Source organism: Carettochelys insculpta, chromosome 23, assembly GCF_033958435.1.
Source record: "Carettochelys insculpta isolate YL-2023 chromosome 23, ASM3395843v1, whole genome shotgun sequence".
Taxonomy (NCBI): Eukaryota; Metazoa; Chordata; order Testudines; family Carettochelyidae; genus Carettochelys; species Carettochelys insculpta.
Window position 1 is genome coordinate 8,714,476 of NC_134159.1, and position 20,720 is coordinate 8,735,195.

At 50.1% G+C, this 20,720-nt stretch overlaps 2 protein-coding genes across 6 annotated transcripts in view; both read left to right on the forward strand.

Moving 5' to 3' along the window:
- On the forward strand, positions 1–16,297 carry LOC142001075 (F-box only protein 44-like). 4 transcript variants are annotated; one of them, XM_074975969.1, is made up of 7 exons: positions 1–91; positions 3,902–4,172; positions 4,964–5,090; positions 5,775–5,870; positions 6,431–6,566; positions 9,125–9,335; positions 16,270–16,297. In XM_074975969.1, the coding sequence occupies exons 2-6, from the start codon at positions 3,914–3,916 to the stop codon at positions 9,323–9,325; spliced, it is 819 nt and encodes a 272-aa protein (XP_074832070.1). In that variant the 5' UTR covers positions 1–91; positions 3,902–3,913; the 3' UTR covers positions 9,326–9,335; positions 16,270–16,297. The 4 variants fall into 4 exon arrangements, with proteins under 4 accessions (XP_074832070.1, XP_074832069.1, XP_074832067.1 ...); XM_074975968.1 differs by lacking the exon at positions 16,270–16,297 and adding an exon at positions 11,089–11,731; XM_074975967.1 differs by lacking the exon at positions 16,270–16,297 and adding an exon at positions 3,437–3,466 and having other exon boundaries at positions 60–91; positions 9,125–10,700.
- Positions 13,637–20,720, forward strand: part of LOC142001076 (F-box only protein 44-like) — a 21,763-nt gene continuing 14,679 nt past the window's right edge. Inside the window, exons 1-5 of one of the 2 annotated variants that reach the window (XM_074975971.1) lie at positions 13,637–13,712; positions 16,270–16,540; positions 16,941–17,067; positions 17,752–17,847; positions 18,399–18,534. In XM_074975971.1, coding sequence (XP_074832072.1) covers positions 16,282–16,540; positions 16,941–17,067; positions 17,752–17,847; positions 18,399–18,534 — 618 coding nt within the window. In that variant the 5' untranslated portion in view covers positions 13,637–13,712; positions 16,270–16,281. Of the gene's footprint in view, positions 13,713–14,863; positions 14,939–16,269; positions 16,541–16,940; positions 17,068–17,751; positions 17,848–18,398; positions 18,535–20,720 lie in introns of those variants that run through there. The other variant, XM_074975972.1, reaches the window with a different exon arrangement.

Here is a 20,720-nt window from a genome sequence, read left to right on the forward strand (position 1 = left end):
CGCTTCCGCGGGCTTTTGCTTTCCTTTCCCTGGCAGCGGCCTTCCTCTGACCGGGGCCGGAGCGCGGCGGCTGGGGCGGCTCTGCAGCCGGGTAGGAAGCGGGCGCGGCCGGCTGCGGGGGGCGCACGGGCCGGGGATCGGGAAGGGAGGGAGCGGTCCGCGCGCCCCCTGGCCTGGCCCGGCCCGGCCCTGCCCAGGGGAGGAGACCCAGCGGCGGGCGGGGCTGTCTGCAGCGGTGGCCTGGCGCGGCTGCAAGCGGCCGAGCAGGGCCAGGCCGGATGGAGCCGCGTTCCTCCCCGGCCGCTGGGCGGGCTCCCGGCCCGGGGCCGCTGCTGCTGCCCGGTGTGGGGCGTGCAGCGCGGGGGCCTGGGGGTTGGCCCCTCCCGGGTACAGAAGCGCTGGTCCAGCCGGGGTGCGGCCGAGCGCCTGGAGCCGGCGGCGGGTGCTGGGCACCTCCCGGGGAAACCTTTGCCAAGGTGGCAGCTCGGTCACCACTTGGCAATGCAAAAAGCCCCTGCAGAAGGGCGTGACCAGCTTCCCCCTCTCCCTTCCGGGCTGGTCCCCCCCGTCAGATCGGCTCAGAGAGACCCGGACTTGTGCAACCCCCACCCCCGGTCTTTAGTCTCCTAAGCATGTCCCACCCCAGTGCCAGGCTAGACGCAGCCTGTGCAGGTTGCTTTCTCCAGCTCCCTCCGTGCCCCCACTTCTGCCTTCTTCCTGGCCTGTAGAGCCCTGGGCTCCCCAGGCTGCAGGTGGGACCACTCTTTAGGCCAGTATCTGGCCTGTTCTTCACCCCAATCTGCCCCTTCATTGGAGCTAACCTGGCAGGAGCTAATTAGGTTCTGTTGCACCCCTGCCCTGCTAGGCTCCCCTTCCCCCCCAGGCGAACCTGCCACCACCCCCAAAACAAGGCCAGCTTGCTCCCATCCTCCCATGGTGACCTGTCACATCAGGGCTTTGTCTGTGGCCTGTGAGACACTTTGTTTACTACTGCCCTATCCTAGGTGACCGTGTTCCTTAGGTCAATCTTGCAGCCTACTGAGAGGAGGGAGGATCTCACTTACCTAGGTTGCCCATCGCAGAGCTAGGGAGACAACACGCATCTAGAAAACAGCTTGTGTCTCCCCACGACTTAAACCCTCTCTGGGCATGTGTGTGTCTGATGGCCGACAGCTGCTGTATTTTCAACTGGTTTGATCTGTTGAGACTTAACGTTGCAAAGAGGGAAGACTGCAGCACTTACAGCTGGACACAGGAACTTTTAACATGAGCTACCCCGTGTTTGTGAGTACAACACAAACTTGGAGCCCCACATAAAAACACTGGTAGATTATTTTTCTGGCAAATCCGTTAGAAAGAAAAGAACCAGTCCGATCAAATAGTGGCCAGGTGTTTACCACAGTGGCAACTCGAGGGCCCATGCATGTGTAGGTACATATTTAAATACATATACAGTAGGATCTCAACATTCGCGGGGGTTCGGTGTTCAGAACCCTCTGAAATGTTGATTTTTGCAAATACGGGGGGGAGGCGGGGGAGGGGTGCCCAGGCCCGGGGGGAAGCGGCGACTTGCAAATAATTGAATTCGCGAACATTAAGTTCACAAATTGTGAGATCCTACGCTCTGTGTGTGTTTGTGCGTGCGTATGTGGTGGTTGAGAAACATGGTCCTAAGCTAATCTGGGGTCTTGAAACAAGTGTCATTCAACCTTTCCAGATTACTAACAGAGCAGAAGCCGTGCTAGTCTATACACTATCAAAACAAAAAGCAGTCAAGTAGCACTCTTCCAGATTACTGTACCCTTTGCAGGAGTTAGATTTTTTTTTTCACACCACCAAGTTACACTTCACTTAAAAACTTCTTACATGCAAAAATATCACAGAAGACTCCTAGTGAAAACTTGCTGACTCTCAAGTAAATGAACTGGAATAGAAATGCTGAATTTACATTTCAGCGTAAGGCATATGAAGCGGTAAAAACAAGTCATTGTCTGAAGGAACTTTTAGATTATACTGACTTTACTAGTGTTTTTATGTTGAAGGGGCCCTGGAGGACCTTGGTGTACCCCCAAGGTACACAGACCCCTGGTTGAGAAACACTGATCTATTTGACTGGAGGATGTGAGCACGTTTAGCACTTCATCTTGACTGACAGCCTCATGCCCTGCCCTGTGGGGTGGGGCTAGCGAGTCCCAGGAGTGTGTAGGCCAGGGGTGGCCAATCTTTTTTCATCGGAGGCCACATGACGTGTTTTTTTTACATCTTCTGGGGCAAATGCAAAATAACCCCAAACCCGCTCTGCCCCCTCCCCCCTTCTCCAGGCTTAATCCCTCTCAGCCCCAAACTCAGGATTAACCTACCTCAGAGAATGCCTGCTCTCCCCCCACCCACACTGCTCCTTCACGGCAGCTGCCGCCTCTTCCTCCTCAGCACGGCTACGGGGCTCCCGCCAGCTCTCCCACTCCCTTCCCCACCAGCAGCGCGTGCGGCTCCCTGCCCTGCCACGCTGAAATAATGGGACTCAATTCAATCGGTTTCATGGCCCAATCTCTCCTACTGGCTGTTAAACCCATTACATTGAGTTCCATTATTTCAGCAGGGCAGGAGGCTGGAGGAGGAGTCAGCTCCCGGAGCCACAAATGGCTCGTTGAAGAGACATGTGCGGCTCTGGAGCTGCAGGTTGACGACCCTGTACTCCACAGCCAGCTATCAAAATGGTACCACTGCCGACTTCGTGGGCCAGGCCATGTAGTGGCCACCCCAGTGTAGGCAGAAGCATTTGAAATAGGTTTCTCCTAAACAGCTGCAGATCTCACCAGGAAGACATCTGGCCATTATCTTTGGGCCGGCTAAGCCCGGTTACCCTGCATTTGGCAGAAACCAATCGACTGGATCTGTGTTCGGATGGTGTTTAGATTCCTCTAGCTTATGGTTCAAAGCCCTGTGTGGAGGTCAGGGCTGTTCTGAGGAGGGGTGCAGGGTGTGGGGAGCCACTCCCCAAGTGCTCCTGGCACTGTAAAAACTAACAGATTTAGTTGGGCATAAGCTTTCATGGGTGAACACCCCCCACTGCGGCAGATGCATGGAGTGGAAATCACAGAAGTAGGGGGATTATATATACACACAACCATTATCACAAGATGGGAGTCACTAATCAAGTGTAGGGCCAGTGTTAACAAGGCCAATTCAGTCAAGGTGGATGTAGCTCAATCCCTGCAGCTGATGGGGAGGTGTAAATACCAAGAGAGGGGAAATTGCCTTTCTAGTACAAAAACCATTCTAAGTACATATTCTGTCCTAATTTCATTGTGTTAAATCTGCAAATGAATTGCAGCCCTGCTTTTCTCTTTATAGTCTGGTTTTGAAGTTGGTAGAAGGACAGCTACTTTTAAATCTGTCTCCTCCTGGTTTTTGTATGTTACGTCTCTTGGCACAGGTCTGGACTAAATGTTAAGGTCCAAGTAAGGTATGCAACCCCAGCTATGTTACTTATGTAGCTGGAGTCTTTGTTAATTCAGGCTTTGGCGCCATCTCTGCTGAGGGAGGTTGATGGGAGGGCATGGGCCTTTCGACTTCCCTATTTCCTAACAAGGGGCAGGAATGCTGATGCTGACGGGGGTGTCATGTGAGTTCGATTTAGTGCATGCATATTGGGCAGGCTAAATTGAACTCTGGAAGATTGACCATGGCAGTGTCTATCTTCCCAGAAATGCAGACAAACTCTTGATGTCTGCCTAGCGTAATGCTTTGCAAGTCGTACTTCCACCTGTCCTAACTCCCTTGCTTTCTCCTTCCTTTCCCCACTTCTGCCCCAAGTCACACTGGGAGACCTGCTTTGCTTAGTGTTTCCAGCCTTTCTTTGCTGAATGTGCCTGGTGACTTTCCCCGGCCTGCATTACAGGCTGCTGGAAAGATGGCAAACATCAGTGACCTGCCTGAAGATGTCCTGGTTGAACTGTTTTCCTTGGTTCCTGCCCGAGAGCTGATCTGTCATTGCCGGCTCGTCTGCATCCTGTGGCGGGACGTGATTGACTTACCCACTCTGTGGAAACGCAAGTGCCAGCATGAGGGTTTTTATGATGCCAAGTGTGACAGGAATATCCTGGACTGGAGGATCTTCTACTTCCTCTGCAGCCTGAAGAAAAACTTACTGAAAAATCCTTGTGCCGAAGGTTGGCTTCCTTTTCTTGGGAAGCGGGGATGGGAGGGGAATTCCTCAGCAGCTGTGAGGACAGTGAGTTTCATAGCCCAGTGCAATCCTGAGCTTTTGAGCCTTCCTCCACTGTGAATTATGTGCCCTGGTTACACCCATTTGAGTTTGGCTACTGATCTAGTTGTGCCCATGCAACTACTAGCATCTGCAAGTGAAGCTGCACCCGGGGAGCCTTAAGTGTGGTGCTGGTGCAGCCATACCTGTGGCTGTAACCAGAACAAATCCCCAGCAGAGGCGGGACCTCGGCAGCATGAACACATGTAGCCAGTGTAAATGACATGGTGATAAAAACAATGGTTGCTGCAGTCTGATGAACCCTTGGCACCTCCACTCCCTGACCCCACAGCCAACGGTGGCCCTAGCGTGCCTGAGCAGCAAGGAGGTGTTACCTAGGTCACGCTAGGGTAGGCGAAGGGGATACTGGAAGTATTTAGCTGAAAACTTTCATACAAGGTTGATGTAAAGTGGCGGCAGCAGCGTGTCTGCTTGCTGGAGGGCCTGATCTGTGGCTCTGACACTTTGCTGCGAACAAATGCTGCTCTTAACACTGGTGCTGGCCGACAGCCATGCTCACCCACTTAAGAAATGGGCAGTAGACATGAGGCCCAAGGAGTCTCCCACAGGGAAACAAGATACACTGTGAAACCTGAAAACATCAGGTTCTCAGACTCATCTCCTTTCCCTTTTGGCGATGAACCTTCCTCTTGCTGGTTCAGTGGCCTCATTGCCCCCTTTATCATCCCATCCTAGAGGGCTTTCAGTTCTGGAAGCTAGACTCAAACGAAGGAGACAAATGGAAGGTGGAAGACCTGCCCGGAGAACATGGAAGAGAATTTTCCAGCCAACATGTGCACAAATACTTTGTCACCTCATATGGGTAAGAAGCAGGTTCTCATGCTTTGAAGCTGGGCCTGGGGAGGAGAGGGACCCCTGGTGATCTGGGAACATGAGGGACTCCAGGCAGGTGGGTGGAGCTGGGTCCAGGAGGAGAAAGTAGTAACTAGTTCCCTTGTGGAGACAGAGGAAGCATCTTCTCTGCCCCACTCGGAGGCCTAGTGTCAGCCAGGCAACTTCTCTTAAGGGCACTCAATGGCTACAAAGGCAGGGAGAGCTTTTCAGCACAGATGGAAGCTGTTCACAGCTTGGATTCTTGTCTCTCTTCTAATATAAGCGGTGGCCAAACAGCTTGTGTAAAGGATTGGTAAATGGACTATAACCTAGACAGAACTTTTTCTCGCTGTCTGTTGCCAGTAAAACTGAGCAGAGTGATTTCAAACTTGTGTGATAATCAGATTCAAGCTCTGTGTGAGTCTGATTCCAGCAACCCACAGTAAAAGCAGCTGAGTAGGGGTCAGAGGTGAGGATTAGCTGTTGTGGAGACAGCAGGGTGTGTGCTGCTGCATCGCAGAGCCGTCTGCTATCCGGGCGAGCGTGTTAGTAGTCCGGGCATGAGCCCTGGCTGTTAAGGAAAGGGAATCACTAAACTCCAGTGCAGAGAAGAGGAAATAAACTCAAATACAAGTTGCATGTGATGCTGAAAACCTGTGTGACTTGTTCTCAGGCTGTGTCTAAAGTCTCAGCTCATTAACCTAAAGGAAGAGGGTTACTGGGATCAGCTGATGGACGAAGTACGGCCTGATATTACAGTCAAGGACTGGTGAGCATTTACAACTAGATTCTCTGCCTATGCTACAACTGTGGATTTCAGCTGGGACTACATCAGTGGAGCTCTTTGATTCTTAGCCTCCGCAGCTCCTAATGATTTAATACAGAACAAGTGAAGCCTGGATTGTGGTGCTGGTCTGGGAGGGATCATAATCTAGTTTTGAAAGTCAGAGCCAGGACTCTGGAATTCCACCTTGTCACTGGCTCACACATCTGTGCCTCGGTTTCCCCTCTAGGGGATGATGATATTTTCCATCTGAACAGCTCTTTGAGGTAGTGTAAGGAAACACACCAGTTAATGGTAACATCACATTATGAATTAGTATAGAACTGGAGACACCTTTGCCAATGGGTGATGCAAGCTTGCTTTCCCATCTTGCTGGCACATTTCAACTTCGATCCATTTCCAAGCCCTTCTATAAAATGACTAGCCCTTGCCATACGAAGAGCAAGGAGGGCTTGTCTCTGGCATCGGACATCCCCAGAAGGGTGACTGCCCCCCCAGCGGGTGCGTATAGCTTTCCAGTGTCTGATCGCTCATGGTCTCTCCAGGTACGCTGCCAGGTTTGACTGTGGGTGCCGTTATCAACTCCGAGTGCAGCTGCTCTCTGCCGACTACATCGTCCTGCATGAGTTCTGTCCCGAATCAGTGGTCATAGAGCAATGGAGTGATGCAGAGTGGAGAGAGGTGAGCAATCCAAGGAGCAGCTGTTTGAGCAGCAGCTTTAGATCAGTGCCATGGTTTTAACATGTGACTCTAATCTGAACAATGACCAGATCACAATGGGCTTCCTTCCCCAGCACATCTGCTCTCTTTGGGCGTGCAGCAGAGCTGAGAGAGAGAGGTGGATTCAATAAGGAGTGAAAATGTTCAGCACTTCCTGTATCTATTGAAAAATGGACGGTTGAAAGAAATGCAAATACTGAAATGTTAAACTGGTGCAAGATGCTGTGTAGATGCTGGTTTGGTTTCTTTTAAACCTCTTGTGCTCTAACTAAACTAAATAGATAAACCAGAGGAAGACCTCACCAGTAAAACTGGGCACCTCAAGTTATATTGGAAAAATTGTGTAGTTAATCCTAAATTCAAAGTACATTGGTCTTGCCTGGTCTGTGGATTAGCTCTGACTTTGGAGCTTTCCTTGTACGTAGGCAGGATTTTCACTTGATATCCGTATTGGTTGCAGGATACAACTGACTGACATCAGGGTAATTCTCATTATCGAAAGTGTCAGTTGGTGGAATCATTTTTATTTTATTTTTAAACAAGTGTCCTGACCTACTGCCATCCTTATTATCAAACCCAGAGCTCTTTCAAGCAGAGTATGCCTATTGCTGTTCTGGTTTGATTTTTCAACACGAAAAATGTGCAGCTACAGGAACCTAGTTTCTCTGCTGTCTCCTGCTGTAGCAAAATATTCTGGTGGTTTACATTGCAAAGCCTGAAGAAGATGATGATTTAAAACTCCAAATATTTTCTAATAAACCTGCACCTATCGGAATCTAGCGTAACACTAAACACCTCGTTAACAGATTTTACTGGCTCTGGCATCAGAACACTTATCAGATGTGAATTGAAAAACTTGGAAAATTGATGTCCCCCTCAACTGTAACATCATTTGTGTTCTGCACTTCCATCACTGTAGCTGAGAATAGTTTCACTCTCTGGCTCTTAATTCTTCCAGTTTGGGTGCTCTTGTGGCAGGGAACCGTTGGTTAAGATAACAACCAGCCATTGCACTGACATTTCCAAATCCTTCCTGAGCATGCTGCCGTTAACATTTTGTCAGAACATTTTATTTTACAGAAAGGCCAAGCTGAGTCAAATGTCAGTAGTGTGTCCTCTTGAGCATGTCTTTAATTTGGTGTCTGAATTCCCTGTTCCCTTTGTTTTGAGGTTGGTGATGTTCCTCTTTCCTGAAAGTTTTATTTTAAAATACTTGCTGTGGGCCTCGACATTGTTTATTATGGGAGAGGTGCCATCCAGAGGAGTCATTGCAAGCAGCAGCTGGCCTGGAGTGAAGGGGGAAGCTGGGAAGGAGAGGTGACTTGTCAGAAATAGAAAGGCAGTTGAACTGGTGACTAGTGACCTAAAAAAGATTAAGAAATTGGTGAGGGCAGATCTACACTAGACCTGAAAGTCGTCGATCCTAGAAACACAACTCCAGCTACAACAGTTGCATAGCTGGAATTGACTTATCTAGGATCAACTTTTCTGGCCATCCTCACTAAGAGAGGTTGATGGGAGAAATCCAGGGATCAACTGTCAAGCCCTGATAGTTCGATTTTGTATGTCCCCACTATGCGCACAAAATAGAACCCCAGACGATCAACCCTGACTGCATTTATCTGCTGGTAAGTGTAGATGTACTTGTAGATAAAGAGTTTCAGAGGTAGGGGGTGTGGATGTTTCTCTGCTTGCTTTTGTCCACTTTGCACATAGTAGGAAGATTGATTAGGGGGCTGGAGCACATGACCTAAAAGCAGAGGCTGAGGGATTTGGGCTTCTTTAGTTTGCAGAAAAGTGAGGATGATTTGATTGCAGCTTTGACTTCCTGAAGGGAGGGTCTCTAGAGGATGGAGAGAGGCTGTTCTCAGCAGTGACTGATGGTAGAACAAGGAGCAATGGTCCCAAGTTACAGTGGGGAGGTATAGGTTGGATATTAAGAAAAACTGTCCCACCAGGAGGGTGGTGAAGCACTGGAATGTGTTACCAACAGAGGTGGTGGAATCTCCATCCCTAGAGGTGTTTAAGTCCTGGTTTGGCAAAGTCCTGGCTGGGATGACTTAGTTGGGTTGATCCTGCTTTGGGCAGGGGGCTGGAGTTGATCTCCTGAGGTCCCTTCCAGCCCAAGGAGTCTGTGATTTTTCTGGAACAATAATGTTGGGGGGTGGGGGGGAATAGGTCATAGAGCAGGCACTGTGAGTCAGGACAGGAGTTGCTACAGCAGGGTTGTGGGTCTGCTGCTGGAAGACTCTGGGCACCAATACAGGTAATCCAATGCAGTATCCTCCCAGGCATTGCGCTGACAGAACTGTCCAGGTGGAGGGACTTATGTCACTCAGACTGCTATAAATTCACTGGCTGCAGCCCAGGCTCCAAGAGCCACCCACCTGCAGAGCTGACACAGCTCTGAGACTTGCTGTCTTGGCCTGGTGTTGGGTTTTTGCAGTGCAGACACACTCGGTCACAGGACTAGGGCTGAGTCCATCAGGAAAAGTGAAAGATTTCTCTCTTACCCTCAGATCTCTTACACCTTCCGCAACTACAAGGCTGGAGTTCGTTACATCCTCTTCCGGCACGGAGGACAGGACACCCAGTACTGGGCAGGCTGGTATGGGTGCAGAGTGACCGATAGCTGCATCACCATCGAGCCAGAAACATCTGCACAGAGGGACCAGAGGAATACTCTGCTCCTGGAACCAAAGGACATTCCTAGTGCTTGAGTTAACCTTGGTGAGCTTTGCCAGTTTGGATTTTAGTTGGTGTCCCATTTCTTTTGCCTCCCTCATGAGTGTGTTTTCATACCCTGGCTGACATCTGACAAGCAAGCACTCGGGTGTGACAGCCAGCCTCCAAGCTCTGCCCTCCAAAAGGGCTCCTCTTCCCTGCATCTCCAAATTAACCTCATGCCTCCCGTCCAGGTCAGGCAGTGGGGTGTTTCTCCCAGCACAGGGGGTGTGCTTCTGGGCCACTGTCTGATAAGGAATCTGCTTCTCAAAATGCATGGCCCTGGCTGCGGCACAAATGGCCTTGTGACAGAAATGGAGACTCCTGCAGCATCTGGTTAAAAGAGACCTTCGAAAAGATGGGGACTAGGAAATGAGGGGTGTGCCTTTGGCTCACTATAGAACAGCTGAGAGATGTAAAAACCCTGAAAAGCTTCGGAGGATATAAAAAAGTGTGCTAACTCACGACCCTGCTGCTCACTTTCTGCCCTCTTCGTGTTAACTGAGCTGGGATTTAAAAAGAGAGGCCTCTGGCAGAGGAGGCCAGATGACTGAGTTGACAGCTGGGGGGCTTGGTTAGTACAAGTATCCCTGCAGGAACAGTTGATAGCAACAGATGTGAAGGAAGAGGGGGAGCCTGGAGGAAGACAGACATAAGAACAGCTGTCTACTACCGTTACTGTACCCTGACCCTGAAGTAAAGGGGGAGGCTGTCAACTGACTAGAAACATAAAATACAATAATAGCCCCATAAAATACCAATCGTGGTAGAGACGGAGGAGAGCTGGGGAGGGATACGATCAGTGATTAAGGCCTGCAGGACTCACAGGGAGCCCCTTGAGATAGGGATGGTTGTTGGCTGTTAAGAAATGTGAGTTCCCAACAATCTGCACTAGACTGCTTTCTTGGCATCGCTACTCAAACATCTGGATTCCCCAGGCAGCCACCCGTCCCTGGAAATTAAAACGAGACTCCAGAGTGTATTGCATAAAGCAAGCAACAACCCAGTGGCCAGGCCTCCTTCGTATGCTGAGAACAAGAACAACCCCTGGGACCTACACCCTCTCCCTCTTTCTTACTGCTTGGAGAGAAACTAGACCCTGATTTCAACCCTGAGTGTCCCTGCCAGCTGCAGATTGACCAAGTGAAGTGAAGTTGACGGGACCAGGCTGTAGCTGTATAGAACCTTCCCTGTACGCTTGCACATCACTGCTTTAATGTTTGCCTAAAGGGAAGGTGTAGCAGGATCAAGGACAGTAATGGGCAGGGGGAGAGAAAAGAATCATTTCCCCCCCACAAAGTGTCTGCCTTACACCCGAAGTGCTTGCACTGCTGGCTGGACAGTTGGAATGAATAAAGTGGTGTTTAGGCATATGCTTAGTGTTAGTCAATTTCTTTATCTCCCTTGTCTAACCGAGTTCTGCTCTCTGACACTGGCGTGGGGCACCAGGTGACTCCATGGTGGCTGTCTCACTGATAGATCATCAAAGGAGCTCAGTGCACTAAAGGTGTTTCTGTGCCAGCCTTGCCCCCGTTACGTAGGCACCAACAGCAACTACCTTCTTCCCTCTTCTGTCCTCAGCGGTACCGTGGGATTTAGCAGGTGCCCCACTGAGGTGGTCTGCAACCCCCCCTCCCTTTTTTTTTCTTTTAAATAAAGGGCGTTGTACAGAGTTAACTGAAATGCCCCAGTAAAGTTAAGGTGAGTTTTGCGATACATTTCAAGAGTAACTAACTCCTCCCTCATACAACTCTTGTAGGTGCACAGACCAGGGAACAGACTCCTGAGCTTGCAGCATATTAGTCCTGCACCACAGAAAGGACCCTGAGCAGGAGATGGGCCTATGCCTCATTGACAGTGCACCTGCCTATTGTTTCCCCCAGAGGATGGAGTGGAGACCCTTCCTAGAGAGGCAAGAGGCTGGGGCTGTGTCAGGGCTGCCTCTGCACTCTGACACCCTGAGTGCAGAAACTGGAGCCTGCAAGAGACCTTAAAAATACTTCACCTTTAAAGTTTCTGCTTTAAAAAACCTCCCCAAGATCACAGACTTCCTGACCTCGGGGGTAGTCGCTGCCCTCACTCAAGTGAGAAAATCCCTCTTTAACCCAGGAGAAGACACTTGAGATGTCTCCCTGTGGGGTAAACCCCAAGCTCTTAACACTCCCTGAGGAGAGAGCTTAGAAACAAAGAGCTGCAAGCTGATAGCTGGGCCTTTCAGTCTAAAGCGTGAATGTGCACAGACCCTTCTCTAGGACAAGATATCAAATCCCTGCCTTACAAAAAGTAATTTATTCACAAAACGAGAAAACTCAAAAACATTCTGGTTGCAGCACAGAGAATTACGTCTCTGGGATTCAGCTTAGAAGTTACAGAGGAAAGACTCACCATTAACCTGAGAACCTCCACACCAAGTGGCAAAATGAAAATAACTTGATACTGTCTGTCTAAACGTTTCCTTTCTACTTACATATCTATGTGCTGATTATGAGACAGCCAGGAGATTTACTGGATTCATTGACACATTTTTGGTCTCTCCCTGTTCCAGTCTCAGTTTCTCTTTCTGAGGCTACTGCTTTTCTCTCCGGAGCCTGTGCAGAGGAGCAAGTTTGGGGTCAGCCTCCAGCTGTGGCTGATCCTCTCCTGCAGTACAGATTGCGGAAGGAAGCAGAGCAGAGAGCTTGATAGCAGCCAGCTTTCCCCAAAGCTTCCCAGCAGCCAGGCTTGCACCAAACAGCTTGGATTGCAACAGTCAAGTCCCCAGACTTCTTAAAGGTGCAGAGGCCAAAAACTGTACTGCAAAGCAGTAAGCATGCTGGATCCATTAACACGCCTTCCCAGCACAGCCACGCGTTCCCTTTCTCCAGGCATAAGGCCCAGGTGCCCCTTCTTTTATCATTACATGTTTGTTTTTTTTGCAGAGTCAGAATTTGTTTTTTGCAGAGTCAATTTGTTTTTGCAGAGTCAGAATGCATTCTAAGCATTACAAAAACCACAGCAAGTCCCATGGTACCCCCTGACTTGCAATGAATGGTCTCTGGGCTATGTACAAGTCTGAAATGAGGCATTGTAAGTGGTACATCTGGGAGCCAAACCTGCTTTAGAAAGTGTGGAGGATATGATCAGAACGTAATTTAGGGTCCTAAAACCAGGGGGGCGGGAACAATTTTTATAGTGGGGGTGCTCAGAGCTTTTGAACCAAACTGGAATCTCTGGCACCCCTAGTTCCAGCACTGATCCCCAACCCTGAGTTTTTACTCTTTGTCCTGGCACCAAGCCAACTGTCCTGGAGCATAGGTCTCCTGTGACAAAGGGCTGTATCCAGTAGCAATCAAAACCTAGAACTTGAATCGTCCAAACTGCTGCAGGTTAATTACAAAGGGGAACATACGCAGTTAGGGCCATGACTAGTGTACATTAACTTTAGTCTGGTATTGCCAGCTCGCCTGATTTTAATGCATGTCTCATGACATTTGGTGTTTTTCTTAAAGGCCCAGGTCCTGGAGTCAAGTGATTTCATGAGATTCTCAACTTTTGCACTTCAAGTGTGTTTCTAGACCTCGCAGCTGCAGAGAAAAACCTTGCAAAGGTGAATTGAGTGCATGCTAAAAGATGGGAAGCCAGAGAACCATGTTTTTAAAATCCTCTTATTAGTCCCAGAGGAGTAGCCATGTTAGTCTGTATCTGCAAAAACAACGAGGTGTCCCATGGCACCTTAAACATGGTGCGTGCATAACCTTGGCTGGCTCCCCCAGCCTCCGCTGCCTCACACCCCTAACCCCCGCAACTGCTGGAGAGGGAGTGCAGCGCATCACCCCCAGAGACTGACACTTGCTTCCGGACAGGTTGGGGGGCCCTGCTAATTGCAAGGACAAAAAGAGGGGCCCGGCATACATTTGCTTGCCCTAGCTAGATTGGGAAGAACAGGAGGAGGCAGACCTTTAGGGGATGGCTCTCCAGGGGCAGAGAGAAAGCCCAGCAGGTGGGATTGGAAATGCCAGTAGGATGGCTGGGGTATAGGTAGGGCTCCTCTTCCACTACAATGCCATGGAACAGCGTTCCAGCACCACCTTTTCTGGTGCCTCCATTTTGGAAGGTAGCTGAGCAGATCTGAGCTGCACGTGGTTCTTGAAGGAGCCATTTGCAGCTCACGTGGCTGCCACTGACATTCTTCCGACTCCCTGCCTGCAGCGCTGCAAGAGGACTCGATTGGTTTTACCGCCATTAAACCAATTAAATTGGGTCTGTTCAGCGTGGCTGGGAGCCGCCCCTGCCATGCTCTGCATGAGGGAGGCTGGAGGAATGGTGCAGCTGCAGTGAAGAGCAGACAGCCCAGTGAACGAGCAGCAGGGGGCAGCAGCACACAGAGCTCCTGACCTGGGGAGGGTAAGTCACTGAATCCTGGGTTGGGAGGGCAGTTTGAGGCTAGGGAGTGTTCAGCTGCCTGTGGGGGGCAGGGGGAGGGTTAAGCTGTCTGGGAGGGGGGCTTGTTTTGAGGCTGCAGAGGGGGTTAAGCCACCTAGGGTGCGGGGGGGGCAGTTTGGGGCTGGGGGGGTTAAGCTGCCTGGGGGCACGAAGGGGAGCAGTTTAGGGCCACAGGGGCAGGGGGGTGGATTTGGGATGGTGGGGGGGGTTCAGCCACGGGGGGGCAGGGGTGATTTGGAATGTGGGGGGTTAAGCCTGGGGCTGGTTTGGGGCTGCGGGCAGTTCCACCACCTTTTTTTCTACAAAGAAAGCACTGGCTATAGGTCAATGCCACCTGCACTACCCAGCAGTAGGGAGTGGTGAGGCTAGACCCATATTACTCATCTCCACAAACTATAATGTCTTGGAATAACAAGGAGCTGGGAGCGTGAGTTAAATCTGACGTTCCCTTATCCAGTCTGCCCCCCACCGATTTACTGTCCTCTTCTGCATCAGTTTTGGGGCTCTCACCAGCCCACTGGGAGATCTGCGTAACTATGACTGGGTCCCATCTCCATCTCCATCTCCATCTCCATCTCCACTGCAGCTCGGACCTCCACCTCCTTCCCTGGCTTGCAGGCCCTTCTCTCCTGCCCCGCCGCAGGCAGGCAGGCAGCTGCCTTTTCCAAACCCGCTTCTAAATTGGAGGCACCTCCCACTTTTTTGGGTGCCCAACTGGAAACCCCTTGGTCTTGATTTTCAGAAAGGGCAGGAGCCTGCCGGCCCTCGTGGGCTTCATGAGGCGAGATGGGCCTTGGGTCTGACCCACTGTGGCCGTTCTTTGAGCACCCCGGAGGGCCCTAGCTCACCTGCCCTGAAGTTGTAGCCGCCTACCCCGGGCTTGTCAGGCGGCACCGCCGCACTTGTTTCTGCCCCACACACACTTGGGCTTCAGCTCTTTAGGAGGATGGATTGTCCTGGGGCCGCGCTCAGGAGCTCCACTCGCGACGCGGTGCGCTCGGCGCTGTACAAAAGCCAGCGCCGGCCGGGGAAGAGGCGTGCCCAGGCAGACAGGCCCCGGCCGGCTTGGCCCCGTGACGAGCGGCGCAGCCGCAGCCGCTTCCGTGGGCTTTTGCTTTCTTTTCCCTGGCGGCGGCTGTCCTCTGAGCGGGGCCGGAGCGCGGCGGCTGGGGCGGCTCTGCAGCCGGGTAAGAGGCGGGCGCGGCCGCGGCCGGCTGCGGGGGGCGCAGGGGCCGGGGATCGGGAAGGGAGGGAGCGGTCTGCGCGTCCCCTGGACTGGCCCTGCCCAGGGGAGGAGACCCAGCGGCGGGCGGGGCTGTGTGTGGCCGGGCGGAGCCGCGTTCCTCGCCGGGCGGCCTCCCGACGGCCTGGCTGGGGCTCGGCTGCTGCTTGGGGCGGGGGCGTGCAGGGTTGGGGAGGGCTGTCTAGGGCAGGGCGGGGGCCCCTGGGGGTTGGCCCCTCCTGGGTACAGAAGCGCTGGCCCAGCCGGGGTGCGGCCGAGCGCCTGGAGCCGGTGGCGTGTGCTGGGCACCTCCCGGGGAAACCTTTGCCAAGGTGGCAGCTCGGTCACCACTTGGCAACGCAAAAAGCCCCTGCAGAAGGGCGTGACCAGCTTCCCCCCCCCCCCCCCCGTCAGATTGGCTCAGAGAGACCCGGGCTTGTGCAACGCCCCCTCCCCCCCCGCGTCTTTAGTCTTCTAAACTTGTCCCACCCCACCGGTTGAGAAATGTGGTCCTTAGGTAATCTGAGGTCTTGAAACAAGAGCCGTTCAACCTTTCCTGATTACTGTGCCCTTTTCAGGAGTTGGATGTGTTTTGCCTACTGCCAAGTTACACCTCACTTAAAAACTCCTTACATGTAAAAACCTCACAGAAGACTCCTAGTGAAAACTCGTGGACTTTCAGATAAATGCATTGGAATAGAAATAATGAACTTGCATTTCAGCGAAAGGCATATGAAGTGGTAGAAGCATCATTGTCTGAATGAGCTTTTAGATTGTACTGACTTTACTAGTGTTTCATCTGTAGCCTGTTGTAAAACTAGGCAAATATCTCAATGAGATGATGTGACCCTGGAAGACCTTGGCGTACCCCCAAGGCTACGCATACCCCTGGTTGAGAAATACTGATCTATTTGACTGGAGGATGTGGGTACATCTTTGCCCATGAAAGCTTATGTTCCAAAATATCTGTTAGTTTATTAGGTGCCACAGGCCTTCTTGTTGATGCTGATGGGGGCACCCTGTGAATTCAATTTAGTGCATCTCTATCGGGCAGGCTAAATCTAACTCTGGAAGACTGACCATGGCAGTGTCTATCTTCCCTGAAGTGAAGACGTATCCTTGATGTCTGCCAAGCATAATGCTTTGCAAATCAGACTTCCATGTGACTTAATTCCCTTGTTTTCTTCTACCTTTCCCCACTTTTGCCACACGTCACTGGGAGACCCGCTTTGCTTAGTGTGTTCCCAGCCGTTTGTGCTGAATGTGCCTGGTGACTCTCCCTGACCTGCATTATAGGCTGCTGAAAAGATGGCAAACATCAGTGACCTGCCTGAAGATGTTCTGGTGGACCTCTTTTCCCTGGTTCCTGCCCAAGAGCTGATCTGTAACTGCCGGCTCGTTTGTGTCCTGTGGCGGGACGTGATTGACTTACCCACTCTGTGGAAACGCAAGTGCCAGCACAAGGGCTTTTATGACGCCAAGTGTGACAGGAATATCCTGGACTGGAGGATCTTCTACTTCCTCTGCAGCCTGAAGAAAAACTTACTGAAAAATCCTTGTGCAGAAGGTTGGCTTCCTTTTCTTGGGAAGTGGGGATGGGAGGGGAATTCCTCAGCAGCTGTGAGGACATGCTGCTGTTAACACTGGCGCTGGCTGACAGCCAATGCTCACATACTCAAGATATAGGCAGTGGAGATTATGTCCAAGGAGTTTCTCTCCCACAGGGAAACAAGGTACATTGTGAAATCACTGGGAAAGGTTTTCCAGTCTGTTCAGCATTCCTAGGGCAAAGCTGCCGCCTCCCACCCTGTGACTCTTTTTAAAGTGAAAACTTAAGAGTCTTGCAGAAAATCGAGGCCTGGGCTGAAAACATCAGGCTCTCAGACTCATCTCCTTTCCCTTTTGGCGATGAACCCTCCTCCTGCTGGTTCAGTGGCCTCATTGCCCCCTTTATCATCCCATCCTAGACGGCATTCAGTTCTGGAAGCTAGACTCAAACGAAGGAGACAAATGGAAGGTGGAAGACCTGCCCGGAGAACATGGAAGAGAATTTCCCAGCCAACATGTGCACAAATACTTTGTCACCTCATATGGGTAAGAAGCAGGTTCTCATGCTTTGAAGCTGGGCCTGGGGAGGAGAGGGACCCCTGGTGATCTGGGAACAGGAGGGACTCCAGGCAGGTGGGTGGAGCTGGGTCCAGGAGGAGAAAGTAGTAACTAGTTCCCTTGTGGAGACAGAGGAAGCATCTTCTCTGCCCCACTCGGAGGCCTAGTGCCAGCCAGGCAACTTCTCTTAAGGGCACTCAATGGCTACAAAGCCAGGGAGAGCTTTTCAGCACAGATGGAAGCTGTTCACAGCTTGGATTCTTGTCTCTCTTCTAATATAAGCAGTGGCCAAACAGCTTGTGTAAAGGGTTGGTAAATGGACTATAACCTAGACAGAACCTCTCCTAAACGTCCATTGCCAGTAAAACCGAGCAGAGTGGTTTCAAACTTGTGTGATAATCAGATTCAAGCTCTGTGTGAGTCTGATTCCAGCAACCCACAGTAAAAGCAGCTGAGTAGGGGTCAGAGGTGAGGATTAGCTGTTGTGGAGACAGCAGGGTGTGTGCTGCTGCATCGCAGAGCCGTCTGCTATCCGGGCGAGCGTGTTAGTAGTCCGGGCATGAGCCCTGGCTGTTAAGGAAAGGGAATCACTAAACTCCAGTGCAGAGATGAGGAAATAAACTCAAGTACAAGTTGCATGTGATGCTGAAAACCTGTGTGACTTGTTCTCAGGCTGTGTCTAAAGTCTCAGCTCATTAACCTAAAGGAAGAGGGTTACTGGGATCAGCTGATGGATGAAGTACGGCCTGATATTACAGTCAAGGACTGGTGAGCATTTACAACTAGATTCTCTGCCTATGCTACAACTGTGGATTTCAGCTGGGACTACATCAGTGGAGCTCTTTGATTCTTAGCCTCCGCAGCTCCTAATGATTTAATACAGAACAAGTGAAGCCTGGATTGTGGTGCTGGTCTGGGAGGGATCATAATCTAATTTTGAAAGTCAAAACCCGGACTTAGGAATTCAATTCCCAGCTCTGTCACTGGTTGCCATGATGTCTGTGCCTCAGTTTCTCCTCCAGGGGAGGGTGATATTTTCCATCTGAACAGCTCATTGAGGTAGTCTAAAGAAACACACCCGTTAGTGGTAACATCATATCATGTGTTAGTAATAGAACTTGACGCCTTTTGCCAATGGGCGATGCAAGCTTGCTTTCCCATCCTGCTGGCAAGTTTCAACTTCGATCCATTTCCAAGCCGTTCTATAAAATGACTAGCCCTTGGGCTTGTCTCTGGCATCGGACATCCCCAGAAGGGTGACTGCCCCCCCAGCGGGTGCGTACAGCTTTCCAGTGTCTGATCTCTCATTGTCTCTCCAGGTACGCTGCCAGGTTTGACTGTGGGTGCCGTTATCAACTCTGGGTGCAGCTGCTCTCTGCCGACTACATCGTCCTGCACGAGTTCTGTCCCAAATCAGTGGTCATAGAGCAATGGAGTGATGCAGAGTGGAGAGAGGTGAGCAATCCAAGGAGCAGCTGTTTGAGCAGCAGCTTTAGATCAGTGCCATGGTTTTAACATGTGACTCTAATCTGAACAATGACCATATCACAATGGGCTTCCTTCCTCAGCACATCTGCCCTTTTTGGGCACATATCCCTAAAATTATTTCTTCGTGGCCCTGCAGTAGCAGCACAGTTGGGGGAGAGGGAGGTAGGTTCAGTACGAGTTACAGATGCTTAGCATTTCCCTTATCTATTGAAACACAGTGTTGAAATGCAAATATTGAAATATTAAACTGGTGCAAGATGCTGTGTAGATGCTGTTTTGGCTTGTTTTAAACCTCTTCTGCTCTGACTAAGCAGATAAACCACTCTTAAACTCTAGAATACTGAAGGAGCTGATCGAGTAAGTATCGGAGGCTTTAGCTATCATCTTTGAAAAGTCCTAGAAGTCAGGAGAGATTAAAGAGCCTCTAAAAGGGGCAAATATAGTGCCCATCTATAAAAAGGGAAATAAGAGCAATCCAGGAGACTACAGACCAGTCAGTTTAACTTTTGTGCCAGGAAAAATAACGGGGCAAGTAATTATGGAATTCATCTGCAAACGTCTTGAAGAAAATAAGGTGATAGTTAACAGCCAGCATAGATTTGTAAAGAACAAATCATGCCAGACCAATCTGATAGCTTTCTTTGATCAGTTAACAAGCTTTGTGGAGAAGGGAGAAGCAGGAGATGTGGTATACCTAAACATTAGTAAGACATTTGATATGGTCTTGCATGATTTTATCAATGAAATAGGCAAATATAACTTAGATGGGTCTGCTATAAGGTGGGTGCATAACTGGCTGTATAACCTTTCTCAGAGAGTAGTTATTAATGGTTCGCAGTCATGCTGGAAGGGCATAACAAGTGGATTTCACAGGGATTTGTTCTGGGACCAGTTCTGTTCAATATCTTCATCTACAATTTAGATGTAGACATAGAGAGTACGCTTATTAAGTTTGCAGATGATACCAAGCTGGGAGGGACTGCAAATGCTTTGGAGGACAGGGTCATAATTCAAAATGATCTGGACAAACTGGAGAAATGGCTGAGGTAAATATGATGAAGTTTAATTAGAACAAATGCAAAGTGCTCCACTTAGGAAGGAGCAATCAGCTTCATACATATAGGATAGGAAGCAACTGTCTAAGGAGGACTGCTGTGGAAAGGAATCTAGGGGTCATAGTGGACCACAAGCTAAATACAAGTCACCAATGTGATGCTGTTGCAAAAAAAAAAAAAAAAAGAGCAAACATGATTCTGGGCTGCATTAACTGGAGTGCTGTGAGCAAGAATCTAGAAGTCATTCTTCTGCTCTACTCTGCACTGATTAGTCCTCACATGTAGTATTGTGTCGAGCTCTGGGCATCACGTTTCAAGAAAGATGTGGAGAAACTGGAGAAGGTCAAGAGAAGAGCAACGAGAATGATTAAAGGTCTCGAGAACATGAGCTATGAGAGAAGACTGAAAGAACTGGGCTTGTTTAGTTTAGAAAAGAGAAGACTTAGAGGGGATATGATAGCGGTTTTCAAGTATCCAAACCAGGGTTGCAAGGAGGAGGGAGAAAAATTGTTTTCCTTGACCTCTTAGGATAGAACAAGAACTGCTGCACGGGAGGTTTGGGCTGGACGTTAGGAAAAGCTTCCTTAATGTCAGAGTGGTTAAACACTGGAATAAATTGCCTAGGGAAGTTGTGGAATCTCCATCACTAGAGATATTTAAGAGCAGGATAGACAGAAATCTGTCAGGGATGGTCTAGATGGTGGTCTTAGTCCTGCCACTGGGGCAGGGGCCTGGACTCAATGACCTCTTGAGGTCTCTTCAGTTCTAATATTCTATGATTCTAAACCAGAGAACTAACTCACCAGTAAACCTTGGCACTTTAGCTTACATCAGAAAAATTTTGTGCAGTTAAACCCTAAATTCAAAGTACACCACTGTTGCCTGGTCTGTGGATTAGTCCTGACTTTGCAGCTTTACATGTACAGAGGAGGGGTTTGAAGTTAAGCATCTTCCTGGATTGGAGGCCACAACTGACTGACATCAGGGTAATTTTTGGTGTAGACAATGTTAATCAGTGGAATCAGTTTAATTTTACTTTCAAATAAATGTCCTGACCTGTCACTCATCTGATTCTCAAAACAGAGCTCTTTGAAATGG